The sequence below is a fragment of the Oryctolagus cuniculus genome, chromosome 5 (genome assembly GCF_051225735.1).
Source record: "Oryctolagus cuniculus isolate XC-2025 breed Fujian yellow rabbit chromosome 5, ASM5122573v1, whole genome shotgun sequence".
NCBI classification, from domain to species: Eukaryota; Metazoa; Chordata; class Mammalia; order Lagomorpha; family Leporidae; genus Oryctolagus; species Oryctolagus cuniculus.
Window position 1 is genome coordinate 19,060,413 of NC_142871.1, and position 15,368 is coordinate 19,075,780.

General features: G+C 40.3%; 1 protein-coding gene across 4 annotated transcripts in view; it reads right to left on the minus strand.

Annotated features, from left to right (window-relative positions):
- The window catches only part of UST (uronyl 2-sulfotransferase), a 337,883-nt gene that overhangs the window by 145,184 nt on the left and 177,331 nt on the right, over positions 1 to 15,368 (minus strand). For all 4 annotated transcript variants that reach the window (XM_089333646.1, XM_051836817.3, XM_089333647.1 and 1 more), the window contains one exon: positions 11,608 to 11,763. In XM_089333646.1, coding sequence (XP_089189772.1) covers positions 11,608 to 11,763 — 156 coding nt within the window. The remainder of the gene's footprint in view (positions 1 to 11,607; positions 11,764 to 15,368) is intronic.

A 15,368-nucleotide genomic window follows, 5' to 3' on the forward strand; every position in this document is an offset into this window, starting at 1 on the left:
CCAGTAATATGTCTTGAAATTTGGTATTGTGATGCCTCCCGCTTTGTTTATGTTGTATAATATTGCTTCAGCTATTCGAGGTCTCCTGTGCCTGCATATGAATTTCAGCATCATTTTTTCCAGATCTGAGAAGAATGTTTTTGGAATTTTGATTGGTAACACATTGAATCTATAAATTACTTTTGGAAGAATGGACATTTTGATGGTATTGATTCTTCCAATCCATGAACATGGAAGATTTTTCCAATTTTTTGTATCTTCTTCTATTTCTTTAATGTTTTGTAATTCTCATCTTTGAGATCTTTGACATCCTTGGCTAAATTTATTCCAAGGTATTTGATTTTTTTTTTGTAGCTAATGTGAATGGGATTGATCTTAGAGGTTCTTTTTCATCCATGGCATTGTCTGTGTATACAAAGGGTGTTGATTTTTGTGTATTGATTTTATATCCTGCTACTTTACCTAGCTCTTCTATGAGTTCCAATAGCCTTTTAGTAGAGTTCTTTGGACCCCCTATATATAGGAATCATGTCATCTGCAAATAGGGATAGTTTGACTTCTTCCTTCCCAATTTTTATCCCTTTCACTTCTTTTTCTTGCCTAATGGCTCTGGCTAAAACTTCCAGTATTATATTGAATAGAAATGGTGAGAATGGGCATCACTGTCTCATACCAGATCTCAGTGGGAATGCTTCCAACTTTTTCATATTCAATATGATGCTGGCTGTGGGTCTGTCATAAATTGCCTTGATTGTGTTGAGGAATGTCCTTCTATACTCAATTTGCTTAGAGTTTTCATCATGAAAGGGTATTGTATTTTATCAAATGCTTTCTCAGCATCTATTGAGATAATTATATGGATTTTCTTCTGCAGTTTGTTAATGTGGTGTATCACATTGTTTGATTTGTAAATGTTGAACCATATCTGCATACCAGGGATAGATCCCATTTGGTCTGGGTAGATGATCTTTCTGATGTGTTGTTGGATTTGATTGGCTAGAATTTTGTTGAGGATTTTTATGTCTATGTTCATTAGGGAGATTGGTCTTTAATTCTGTCTCTGTTTTATCTTTTTCAGGTTTAGGAATTAAGTTGATGCTGCCTTCATAGAAAGAATTTGGTATGATTCCCTCTCTTTCAACTGTTTTGAATAACTTGAGAATAATTTGAGTTAGTTCTTTAAATGTCTGGTAGAATTCAACAGTGAATCCAACCAGTCCTGGGCTTTTCTTTGTTGGGAGGAGCTTTATTACTGATTCAATTTCTGTCTTGGTTATGGGTCTGTTTAGGTTTTCTATGTCTTTATGGCTCAATTTAGATAGGTTGTATGTGTCCAGGAATCTATCCATTTCTGATAGATTTCCCTGTTTGCTGGCATACAACTCTAAGTAGTAATTTTTGATGATTCTTTTTATTTATGTGGTGTCTGTTGTTACATTTCCTTTTTTATCTCTAATTTTATTGATTTGGGTTTGGTTAGTTGGGACAATAACAATGGTGTGTCAATTTTGTTTATTTTTTCAAAAAAAAACAGCTCTTTTTTTGCTGATCTTTTGTAATTTTTTATTCAATTTTTTTGATTTCTTCTCTAATTTTAATTATTTCTTTTCTACTATTAGTTTTGGGTTTGGTTTGCTGTTCGTTTTCTAAAACCTTGAGATGCATTGATAGCTCATTTATTTGGTGCCTTTCCAACTTCTTGATATGGTCACCTATTGCTATAAAATTTCTTCTTAATGCTGAATTTGAAGTATTCCATAAGATTTGATATGTTGTCTTTTCATTTGTTTCCAAGAAGATTTTGATTTCTCCTTTGATTTCTTCTATGACCCACTGTTAATTCAGGAGCATGTTATTCACCTTCCATGTGTTTGCATATGCTCTAGAGATTCCTGAGTTGCTGATTTCCAGCTTCATTCCATCGTGGTCTAAGAAGATGCATGGTATGATTTCAATTTTTTGAATTTGCTGAGACTTGCTTTATGGCTTAGTATGTGGTCAATCCTAGAGAAAGTTACATTTACTGCTGAGAAGAATGTCTGTTCTGCAACTGCAGGATGAAATGTTCTCTAGCTATCTGTTAGGTTCATTTGGTCTAGAGTGTCAACTAAATCTGCTGTTTCCTTGTTGATTTTCTGTCTGGTTGATCTGTCCATTCCTGAAATTGGAGTATTGAAGTCCTCCAATATTGTATTGGAGTCTAAGTCACCTTTAACTCCCTTAACATTTCTTTTAAATATCCAGGTGCCCTGTAATTAGGTGCATATACTTTTATGCACCTAATTATATACATCTTCCTGTTGAGTAAATCCCTTATTCATTATAATGCCCTTATTTGTCTCTTTTTACAGTTTTTGTGTTAAAGTCTATTTCGTCTGATATTAAGATGGCTACACCATGGCCAGCGCCATGGCTCACTAGGCTAATCCTCCGCCTAGTGGCGCTGGCACACTGGGTTCTAGTCCTGGTCGGGGCGCCGGATTCTGTCCCGGTTGCCCCTCTTCCAGGCCAGCTCTCTGCTGTGGCCAGGGAGTAAAGTGGAGGATGGCCCAAGTGCTTGGGTCCTGCACCCCACGGGAGACCAGGATAAGTACCTGGCTCCTGCCATCGGATCAGCGCGGTGCGCTGGCCGCGGCGGCCACTGGAGGGTGAACCAACGGCAAAGGAAGACCTTTCTGTCTGTCTCTCTCTCTCACTGTCCACTCTGCCTGTCAGAAAAAAAAAAAAAAAAGATGGCTACACCAGCTCTTATTTGGTATCTGTTGGCATGGAATATCTTTTCTGTCCTTTCACTTTCAGTCTGTGTGTGTCTTTGTTGGTGTGATATGTTTCTTACAGGCAGTAAATAGATGCATTTTGTTTTTAATCCATTCAGCCAGTCTGTGTCTTTTTAACTGGGGAGCTGAGGCCATTTATATTCAATGTGACTATTGATAAGCAATGATCTTGTCTTGCCATTTTTTCCAAAACTAGTCTTAATTTATACTTTGAACTTCCTTTGATCTTTCACTGAGAGATTTTATTCCTTTACCTTCTTTCATATTGATGACCATGTTTCTGTGTTTCTGTGTAGCACATTAAGCATTTTTTGTAGGGCTGGATGGGTGGTGACAAATTCTTACAATTTCTGTTTGTTATGGAAGGTCTTTATTTCACTATCATTCACAAATGAGAGCTTTGCACGGTATAATATTCTGAGATGACAGTTTTTTTCTCTTAAGACTTGGACTATATCTCACCATTCTCTCCTAGCCTGTAGGTTTTCTGATGAGAAGTCTGCTGTGATTCTAATTTGAGATCCTCTGAAATTAATCTGGCATTTCTCTCTTGCACATTTTAGAATCTTCTCTTTATGTTTTACTGTGATGAGTTTGATTAAAATGTGTTGTGGTGAGGATCTTTTCTGGTCATGTCTATTGGGAGTTCTGTATGCTTTCTGTACTTGGATGCCACTTTCTTTTTCCAAACCTGGGAAGTTTTCTGCTATTATTTCACTAATAAGGCCTTCTAATCCTTTCTCTGTGCTGTCAGGAACTCCTAAAATCCATAATTAATGTTTTTTTATAATATCCAGTAGATTCCCAGCAGTATTTTTTAGTTTTCTAATTTCCTCTTCTTGTCTTTGGTTTGAGTGTATACTTTCCTGTGCTTTGTCTTCTAAGTCTGATATTCTTTCTTCTGCTTCACTGATTCTGTTTTTAAGGCTCTCCACTGAATTTTTTATTTGTTCCACTGAATTCTTCATTTCATTTTTATTCTTAAGATCTCAATTTCATGGAAGAAATTTTCTTTCATGTCCTGCATGGATTTCAGTAGTTCGTGCATTTGCTTTTGATTACTTCTATGTATTCTATGATCAATTTTTTGAGTTCCATTTCTTGCATTTCTTCTATTTCCTTGTCTTCACAATCTAGTATTAAGTGTCATGTTCTTTTGGGGATATCATATTGTCTTCCTTATTCTTGTTTCTTGGATTGGTACATTTGTTGTTCAGCATTTGTGGAGATAGCTGTTAGTTTCTTCTTCTTTTTTGCTGTGGTGGCTTTATCATTGTTCTATGACTGTAGATAAGTGGAATGTATGTTTTCAGTGAATCTCTAGAGGCTTGTAGTAGGTATAGCCAGGGAGCTCTGTTCAGTTCTCCAGGGTTAAGGATGTGCTTAAGGTGACACACTCAGGTTTGGCATGGCAAATCTCTCTCTCTCTCTCTCATCAGAAGGGAGGTATATTCTGCTCAGCTGTTCTCTCCTAAATGGAGACCAGAGCCTGAGCACTAGCCTCAGTGGGTATAATATTCATCCACTCCGTCCCAAGGACCACACAAAGGATCTGTGCAGTCCTCAGTGTAAGTTTCGATTCCCCAGCAATGTCTCTCACCAGGTAACCAGGAACCCCTGAGTTTATGGCATCTTCCACTGAGACTGCTCAAAGTCCCAGCCACACTGTGAGTCCTCCCACACACCCTCAGTTTTTCTCACATTCCCAGTTCAGAAGCTTCACACAGTCACAAGCTCCTAGCTCCCTGTTAGTTCTCCCTACCAGAGTCAGGAGTCTGTTCAGCTGGTTGCTGGGTGCAGACACAAGCTGGCACAGCTGCTACGTATGTCCAAAATGGCGCCTGCTCTATCGGTTTGTTATAGTATGCCATTGTAAAGTGATCAGAGAGAGAGAAATGTGTCTGTCCCATCTTTTTTTCCCCCTCTAGTTTGGCTGGTACACTTTCCCCCATGGGGCTCCAAGCCTGGTTCCCTCTAGGCTCTTCCTGCTGTTTTTGCACCAATGGCTCAGGCTGTTGCCATCTGGCCTCACCTATGTAGGTTTTCAGCTGTTGGAGTTCCAAGCCATGGGTGCCCACGTCCTCCACGTAGATCCACTGTGTACTTCTAATTTCAGTAGAGTTTCCTCTGCCGTTTCTTCCCTAACTCTTCTCTGAGACTACACTATCTCCACTTTTTTTTAAACTATCTTCTGGGCTAGAGCAGCAAGCTCCCTCCCTACTCCGCCATCTTGGAATGCCCCTGATTTCTGTCTTCTGTAGTGGGACCCTGAGTGATGCACTGTGACGATGCAATCATGGCTAAGGGCTGGCTTTCAATAAATGTTATGCTTATTTATTTGAAAGGGAGAGAGAGAGAGAGAGAGAGAGAGAGTGAGAGAGAGAAATATGATGTTCCATCTGCTGCTGGTTCATTTCCCAAATACCTGCAACAGCCCAGGCTGGGCCAGGCAGAGGATAGATGCTAGAAGCACAATCCAGGCTCCGACATGGGTGACAGTGACCTAAGTACTTGAGCCATCATCTGATAACTTCCCAGATTTCATTAGGAGGAAGCTGGGTTGGGACTGGAGCTGAGACCACATCAGAGGGACTCTGACAGAGGATTTGTGTGCCCCAAGCACTGACTTAAGAGCCCAATGCCCACCCAAGGAACATTTTGTAAATGGCTCCTCCAGTGTCTATAAATAAAGTTCCAGCTCTTAAGCCTGGCACTCACACCTCTCCAGGATTTGACCCCAATTCACTTTTAAGGCTCATTCGTTCATATTCCTCTTGATTTACCTTACATTTGATTCAGTTTCCCGAAAAATTTATTTCTCCCTACAAAATGGGCTGACAATACTTGGAGAAATGGGTTTCAAAGATGAGTGAGTGAAACTGCTGCTGAAACAGAGACCAGGTGACCAGGCCACTGGGAAGCCTTGGAAGGATCCTTGCGGCTTCGAGACGTATTCCAGAAGGGACATGGTTTCTACAGGTGAGGTTGTTTTTGTTTTTGAATCTCATTCCTTTGTGTCACAGTTCAGAGCTTGCAGTGGGCCAGAGCAATGGGAAGGGAAAATTAATAGTTATAGACTACTGCACTGGCTTGCTTTTGACCAAGTGACTAAGGCAACCTAGCTAGGGCTCTTGGGCCCTCTGAATGCCTCCCAAGGCTCAGGTGATTTGAATGGCTGCTGCCCACAGAGCAGATGTGAAGTTTATAGTGAAACAGCAGCCTGTGTTGGTAGGACTGATGGAAGGCAGTCAGGCGAGGCCAGATTTTCCCAAACTGTGACCTGGAATTCTGCAGGACACCAAGGAAGAGGCACAGACGCTCAAAAGGGGTCTCCTGGCCAAGGCAGCCTGCGGAAACCCAGTTAAACAGATTCTTTAATTTTGCTTTCAATTTGCAGAGTCGTTAAAATGCCAATAATTACATGGAGGGAGAGGTGGGCAAAGCAAGCAGCATTTCCCCAATTTATTGAGCCATGGTATCCTCTTGCTGTTATTGTCCTGGGGACTAGGATTTGCAGGAGCATCATTAGGGAAATGCTGACCTGATGGGTTTGACAGGGCTTCTTAACACTGGCTGTGAGGTAGAATCTCCTGTGGTGCTTCATTTAAGAAAAACAAACAAGAAAGTGATTTGCTGGACCCCATGCCAGGACAAGCACTGCATTGAGAGGATGTCTTCTGGATTCTGTAGGGCCTAGGATCAATTACACACAGATGGTGTGTAATTTTTCTTATTTATTTAATCTTGCTGTCTTAACAGTGTCATCCATAAAATAGGGAATCGGACATACATGCTGCTAGATGTTCGGGTCTCAAAGAGTTAAATAAAATTACAAAGTAAAACAATCACAAGCAGAAGGTGTGATTTCTAATTTATAATCTGCGGCAGCTTCAATATAAATGCAAATAGTACAATTACTTGCTTCCTCAATCTTTTAAGCTCATATGCCAATAACTTTTGCTCTCTTCTGACAAGAAAGAAATAGTTGAACATTCTATGTTTCTGATATGTTTGTGAAAGGCACTTTGACCTCTGCTGCACTTTGAACAGAGTTTTGAAAGATACAGCCACACCATCAGCCAAGATGTTACGTCTTTCTGGCAGTCACAGTCCGTGTATTCTGGAAAAAAGTGCTTTATCTTACAAGCTGTATACAATCTCCATTTTCCAAGAGATGGCTGAGCCAGCCAAGGAACTGCAATCTGGCTTCAGAGCATAAACGAAGTGATGTCATCAAGGGTTTGCATGATTCGTTGTGCAATGGGCCAACATTTGGCCAGCAGCAGTTCCACACTCTTCTGTGGAGCAGGAGGTCTTGCAAATAAAAACATCAAAGGTGTTTCCATTTCCATAAGAGCAGATGTAATGGGATTTTTCTAGGCACGCTAACATTTGGTGTCTTCATGCTCCTTTTCCTTTTTTAATAATCCTTTCAGTGTCTTGTTCCATTAAATAGATTTTTAAAATTCACTGCTGAGTGCATGTGAGACTGTGTGTGTGTGTGTGTATGTGTGTGTGTGTGTGTGTGTGTGTGTGTGATGACAGCTACCCTCTAGGGAGAAGGGTGTGTGTGAATTTGACTCTGGACCAGGGAAGCACCTTTGTGTATGAATGAAATGCTATAGGAAGTTCTGGTCGTATAAATGGATAGCATTCCAAAGTTCATTTGTGAGTCAGTAGTTTGGAACTTGGAACACATTTTTCATAAAAGAAATGCTCTACACAGTGGATAGACTCTGAGGCCAGCCCTCGAGAGCCTGTTTAACTCATCCTGCATCTGAAACAGAATTGTTATTAGGTCTAGAAAACAACGTCTCCATGGGAACAAATGTTCATCAGTCTACTGTTTAAGGTGGAAGCCACTGACTACACAATTTTAACTAGTCTCCTAAATCACTTCGCTCTTACTCCTCTAATGAATTACCAAGAAGACAAGCTATTCAAACCACAAATTGTTTCTTAAAGATCATTTTTTCCTCTGCTGGTTTCAGGCACTTTGAAATTTTAGTAAAAGGAATACAGAGAATGAGGGAAAGAATTTCTCTAAACACTGCTGAACCACTTCAAGCTGGGTGTCTTGCCCTGTCCTTTCCCACTGGACTCTCTGCATCCCAGGGCTACCGAGCTGCCTGCAGAGACGACACAGTCAGAGTCACTAGGTTGATTTTCACATCAAAATCGGGTATTTCTTTTTTCTACCTTATCCTTACTTTTTTTTCGGTAGGATTTTACAATTTGCCTTATAATTTGCTAGGGGTCTGCTGTAACTAAGTAACGAACATTTTCGAGGTCACACTGACCACAGGAATCAGAGCTACGGAGTACAGATCCCGCTAGAAGCTGTACACATGGATCACAGAAACACAAGGCTGGGAAGAACCTCAAAGCATCGTCTCGTCTGCTCTCTGGCTTCCCGGCAGGCCGACCATTCCGAGGAGACGAGCACTAACCTATATTTTAGTGGAGGAGGATGACTTTTCCTTTAACCCTTTCTGGATCTAACAGTGTACAGATACCATTAGTGAACGAGGAGAATTGCATTTCACTTCCTCATGTTTGCTCCTACAGAAATCAAAGTATGTTGATGGGGTCGGATTCCTCGGCACATATAAATGTTGTATTTTCTGTTCCCTCTCTTCTAGGACACGCCTGAACATGCCAATGTCTAATCCTTTGGGCATTTGTCTTGTGCAGTGTGCACTGCTTGCACCCTCATCACCAGTGAAAACTCAAATCTAGTAAATGTGTTTTTTTTTTTTTTGACAGGTAGAGTTAGACAGTGAGAGAGAGAGAGAGAGAGAGAGAGAGAGAAAGGTCTTCACTCCGATGGTTCACTCCCCAAATGGCCACCATGGCCAGCACAGCACCGATCTGAAGCCAGGAGCCAGGTGCTTCCTCCTGGTCTCCCACACGGGTACAGGGGCCCAAGGACCTGGGCCATCCTCCACTGCCTTCCCGAGCCACAGCAGAGAGCTGGACTGGAAGAGGAGCAACAGGGACTAGAACCTTGCACCTACATGGGATGCCAGTGCAGCGCAGTGAGCCATGGTGCCTGCCCCCTTAGCAAATGTGGTTTATAAGGCATCTCAGAAACTGAGCTTGGTAGCATACTAAGGCATTACATAGGCATACTGAAGTGTAATCTAAGAACTAGCCCCTAAAATGTAGACTTAAAGGAAAGCCAGATTTAAGAACCATAGTAAAATAGACTTTTAAAAAATTTTTTTTATTTAGTAAATATAAATTTCCAAAGTACAGTTTATGGATTACAATGGACCCCCCCTTAATTTCCCTCCCACTCGCACCCCTCCCATCTCCCGCTCCCTCTCCCTTTCCATTCATATCAAGAGTCATTTTCAATTATCTTTCTATACAGAAGATCGATTTAGTATATATTAAGTAAAGATTTCATCAGTTTGCACCCACACAGAAACACAAAGTGTAAAATACTGTTTCAGTACTAGTTATAGCATTACTTCACCTTGGACAACACATTAAGGACAGATCCCACATGAGAAGTAAGTACACAGTGACTCCTGTTGTTGACTTAACAATTTGACACTCTTGTTTATGGCATCAGTAATCTCCCTAGGCTCTAGTCATGAGTTGCCAAGGCTATGGAAGCCTTTTGAGTTTGCCGACTTCGATCTTAATCAGACAGGGTCATAGTCAAAGTGGAAGTTCTCTCCTCCTTTCAGAGAAAGGTACCTCCTCCTTCTTTGATGGCCCTGTTCTTTCCCTGGGATCTCACTCACAGAGATCTTTCATTTAGTTGTTTTTTTTTTTTTTTTTTTTTTTTTTTTTTTTTTGCCAGAGTGTCTTGGCTTTCCATGCCTAAAATACTCTCATGGGCTCTTCAGCCACATCCAAATGCCTTAACGGCTGATTCTGAGGCCAGAGTGGTAGTAAAATAGACTTTATTTATACTTTCTTTCAGGTAGTTAAAAGGGCATAAGCAGCCTAATAATACTAGCTTTTCAACCAAGGAAGGAAATCAAACAGAATCAGCCTCTAAGAATTATGAATAAAATGGAATATCTTACATCTTACCAGATATAATTTGTTTGTTTGTTTGTTTGTTTTTCCCTTATGGGAACCTCACTACAGAACTTTCAACAGGTAACTTCAAGATGTTTTTTCCTGGGGCTGTCGCTTGGCCTGGAAGTTAGGATGCCAGCATTCTACTTCAGGGTGCTGGGTTTGCCATGTGGCTCCTCCCCCAGCTCCAGCATCTTGCAAATGCAAACCTTGGAAGGCAAGGCCACAGGTGATGGCTCAAGTAATTGGGTTCCTGACACCCACGTGGGAGACCTGAATTTAGTTCCTGGCTCCTGGCTTCACTTCAGTCTGGCTCTGCAGGCATCAGGGGAGTGGATTAACAGATGGGGGCAGGTGACAGCCCACTCTTTCTCAAACAGACAAATAAACTTTTCAGAGGAATTTCCAAGGGAATGAGTATTTGGATCTTTATAATGTATCTTTATAACATACTAACTGTTTACAACAAACATTGTTGGCTGTGTCATTGTCCAATTTTTTTAAGCATTTATTTATTTGAAAGGCAGAGTGACAGTGGCTAGGGAGAGAGAAAAAGAAACCTCCCATTCATTGATTCACTTCTCAAATGACCACTGTGGCTGGGCTAGGCTAAAGCCAGGAGCCAGGAGCCAGGAACTCCAGGTGGGTGGCAGGAACTCAAAGACTTGGGCCATCTTCTCCTGCCTTCCCAGGCGTGTTAGCAGGGAGCTGGATCAGAAGCAAAGCAGCTGGGACTCGAAATGTGGCTCCCTGGATCTAACTTCAGGGATCCTGGCATTGCAAATGGCGGCTTAACCAACTGCACCACAATGCCAGCTGTTGCGTTGTTCTCTTTAAACAGTTTTACTTTATCTCAAGATAAAAAGAGAAATGTGGGATAAGTAAGTTAGGACTGAGTTCCCTCTGTGTGTGAGGTTCTGAATACCTCCAAGGTGAGGATTTTATCTGAAAGAAATGGTTGTGGCTGGAAACTCTCATAATTATGATCTCAATCCGAGAACAAACCGTGAGCCTTCTTTGCCACACTCATGTCTCATTCGTTGGGTGGCAGTCATTGGTTGCTGCTCACCCTAAGTGTCCAAGGGGACAGAAGTGACTTTTTGAGACCAGCCTGATGAACTTGACCCTGAGGACACTAAACCCAGCTCTTCGACATCAGCAACACCCCTCCATGGAGACTGCTGCCCCATCTCTACATAGCTCCTGGAGGGACTGAGCTCCTACCCTGCCACCAGCATGTCCACTTGCATGACTCAGCTGTACTAGGGTACAACTGTCCCCGTGAAACAGACTAATTCTTTGGGAACCATGAATACTCTACATGCTGCTTCCGAACTCCAAGTTCCTCTGAGTTATCATAGCAGGAAGCAGGTCCCCCATCAACCAGTTTCCTCATCCAAAGAGGATTTCCTTTTACTATAACTGAAGATTTAACGCACAGGTGCAACAATACAAAGAAATATTAGAAGAAACTTTTCTTTGAACATCAGTGTTCCAGTTCAGTGGCATAACTGAGATTGACGTGTTGTTAATTTTAGCTGATGAGATGATGGCAAAGTGTACAACTGACTTCATTGTTCCTAATAAAAGTATGCTTTCTGGAAAACTTCCTGGTTTATAGAGCTCCCATGAGCGTTAACTCAAACTCCCTTCCATCCTCTGGCAAAAATACAGCATCAATGTCACTCTGATACTCATTCACAGGAGTTTGCAGGATGTCCTGGAAGACACCCACAGATTACACAGATGCACTGAAGCGAAATGCAATTAAAGATTGGAAAAGTGAACTTACCTGTTCATTTTTAGTGAGCCTGGTTTTGTTGTGGATGTCTGACGTAACGAGGTTGAACCCATGCTTCTCTGACAAGATTCGCAGAAGCAGGACCACAGTGCGGCTCCCACATTTGCCTACTCTGTTGTACACCACCTGGCTCGGGAATGGCAGCACCTGGGAGAAGCAGAAGAAGCGTGAAACACATGCGTTCAAGTTCTCAGGATTCTTCCCTCAATCCACAAGAACAAATGGTCAACACATCCAGATGAAAAGGACCCGCATCACGTTAAAGAGACAGCAGAAGCAATGAGCTAGTGTTTCTCCTCACAGCTTCCCTTGAGGGAGAATCCCCATCTGCTGACACTTACGATTGGGAAATGTCATGCTGTCTAATTACAAAGCTTCTTTTGATTCTTGCAAATCACAAAATAGATAAGTATGTGCTTTAAAGAAAACTTTTTCATAAATTATGTCTTATAAAACTTAATTTGTAGAGTGATCCAGGAAGCTGGAGTTAGGAGCTGGAGCAGGATGTCAAATCCAGCTTGGTATCACACTCTGATATGAGATGCACGTATTTAACTGCTAGGGTAACCACCAGCTACTGTCACCGTTTCTACAAGTACAATTCAGGGGGTCTTAGTATGTTACAAAATTCTGCAATCATCACCACTAACTCCAGAACACTCTCATCACCACCAAATGGAACCCAAAACTGTTAGCAATCACTTTCCATCTTCTCCTTTACTCCCAACCTCTAGTCCCTGAAGACCACTGATCCGCTGTCTGCCTCACGTTTCAGCCTATCCAATTCCAGATAATTATATAAACTGAATCACAAAACATGTGACATTCTGTGTCTAGCTTCTTTTAGTATAATGTTTCCTAGGTTCATCCATGTTGTAAATATGAATCAATACTACATTACTTTATATGGCTGACAAATATTGCATTCTATGGATGCATTCTGTTTTATCTATACATTCATCAGTGAACATATATGTAGATTATTTCTACTTTTTGGCTATTATGAATAATGTTGCCATGAATGTTTGTGTACAAAATTTTGCAGAGACATGTGTTTTTAATTATCTTATGTATATATTCAGGAGTAGAATTGCTGGATTGAATAGTAATCCAATATTTAATTTTTTGAAGAGCTGCCAAATTGTTTTCAATACAGCTGCACCATTCTACATTCCCACCAGCAATGATTCAGAGCTCCAATTTCTCCACATCCTTGCCAACACTTGCTATTGCCTCTTTTTTGTTTTTTATTATAGCCATCCTGATATTATGAAATGGTATCTCATCATGGCTATGATTTGCATTTCCCTAATGACTAATGTTGTTGAGTAACTTTTATGTGTGTTTTGACCATTTGGGTATTTACTTTAAGCATATGTCTATATAAGTCCTTTGCTCATTTTTAAATTAGGTCTTTTTATTATTGAATTTTATGAGCTGTATACATATGTATTCTGGATTTTCAAGTAAGTAATATTCAAATGTTTTTCTCCAATTCTCTGTGTTGTCTTTTTGTTTTCTTATGTCCTTAGAAGCACAGAAGTTTTCTATTTTGATATAGTTCTATTTACCTAATTTTTCTCTGGTTGCTTGTGCCTTTGTTGTCATATTTAAGAAACCATTGCCTAATTATAAAATAATAAATAATAAAATCTATGTTTTATATGAAGAGTTTTAACAGTTTTAGTTCTCACCCGTAGGTCTTTGAACTATTTTGAGTCAGTTTCAAGTGGGGTGTGAGATAATGGTTTAACTTCATTCTTTTGCATAAGGATACCCAACTGTCCCAGCACTATCTGTTACAGTGACTATTCTTTCCACATTTAACTGTTTGGCACACTCATTGGAAGTCTTAACTTACTTCTGTACTCTCAATTCTATTCCAATGATGTCTCTGGTTATCCTTATATTAATACTACAAAGTCTTTGGTTATTATAGTTTTGTTGTAAGTTTTGAAATCAGAAAGGCGAATCCTTCCAACTTTGATCTCCCTGATTATTCAAGGGTATTTTGGCTATTCTGATTCCCTTGCATTTTCATAGGAATTCTTGTATCAGGTTGTCAATTTCTAAAAAAAAGATAGTTGATATTTTGATAGGGATTGCATTCAATGCATAGATCAATTTGGGGACTATCATTTTAACAATATTAAGGTCTCTAATCCATGAACATGGGATATCTTTGTACTTACATAATTCTCCTTTGTTTTACTGATGTTTTGTACTTTTCAATGCATAAGTCTTTATACACTTTGCACTCCTTTTGTTTAATGTGTTCTTTTTAAAAAAAATTATTTATTTATTTGAAAGATAGAGAGAGAGAGACGGAGAGAGGGAGAGACAGAGAGAAAGGTCTTCTATTCACTGGTTCACTCCCCAAATGGCTGTTATGGCCAGAGCTGGGCTGATCTGAAGCCAGGAGCCAGGAGCTTTCTCTGGGTCTCCCACATGGGTTCAGGGACCCAAGGACTTGGGCCATCTTTCACTGCTTTCCCAGGCCATAGCCAAGAGCCGGATCAGGATAGGAGCAGCCAGGACATGAACCGTCGCCCATATGGGATACTGGTGCTGCAGGCGAAGGCTTAGCCTAGTATGCCACAGCACCAGCCTTGACTGTATTCTTTTTGATGTTATCATAGATGGAACTGTATTCTTAATTTTATTTTTTGATTAATTATTTATAGAAATGCAACTGATTTTTGTATATTGATCATATGTTCTGCAATCTTGTTGAACCATAACAGTTTTTTTAAAAAAATTATTTATGTATTTGAAAGGCCTAGTTACAGAGAAATAGAGAGAGAGAGAGAGAGAGAGAGAGAGAGAGATCTTCCATCCATTGGTTCACTTCCCAAATGGCTGCAACGGTGGGGACTCTTCTAGGCCAAAGCCAGGAGCATGGGTGGAATTCCATCCCTGTCTCCTATGTGGGTGACAGGGATCCAAGCACCTGGGCCATCTTCCGTTGCTCTCCCAGGGCATTAGCAGCAATTGCATCAGAAGTGGAGCAGCTGGGACTCAAACAACTGCTCATATGGGATGCCAGTGTTGAAGGTGGTGGCTTAACCCACTGAGCCACTATGCTGCCCCAGCTCTAACAGATTTTTGTGTGTGGATTCTTTAAGACTTTTTATATACAAGGTCATGTCATCTGGAAATAAAGATAGTTTTATTTCTTCCTTTCCAATACAGATCCCTTTTATTTCTTCCCTAATCACTCAGTGATAATTATTTTGATAGACTAAGAAGCCATTATGAAAAGCATCTATGATTAAACATTTATATTCCAATCAAGATATAATTTCCATTTTGAATGCTCAGCATTGAGCAACAACTGACAAATGATAACTAAAGGATTCTTTCATTTATCACATACCAGTAACAGAAGATTATAAAAAGGCCCAAAGCTAAAGAGTATAATACAGTATAAAAACATATATCTAAAACTTACCTATGGTATGCCTTTTGGATTTTTGCCTTTGTAATTATAGGTTAACTTATTTTCCAGCAATCTTTTATATACAGAGTAGCATTTCACAAATTTGGATCTTGAAAGCTAATCACCATTGGAGTAAAACACAATATCTATACCATTTATTGTACAACCAGCCATGTGCCATTGTGATATATAATTTTTGTATAGGGTGTGTGTGTGTGTGTGTGTGTGCTTTATCTTCAATTATGTATCTTTGTCATGCCTAGAATGTGCATTGGACATAAAAAGCCTCAACAGATACTGATTGGTTCTTGGC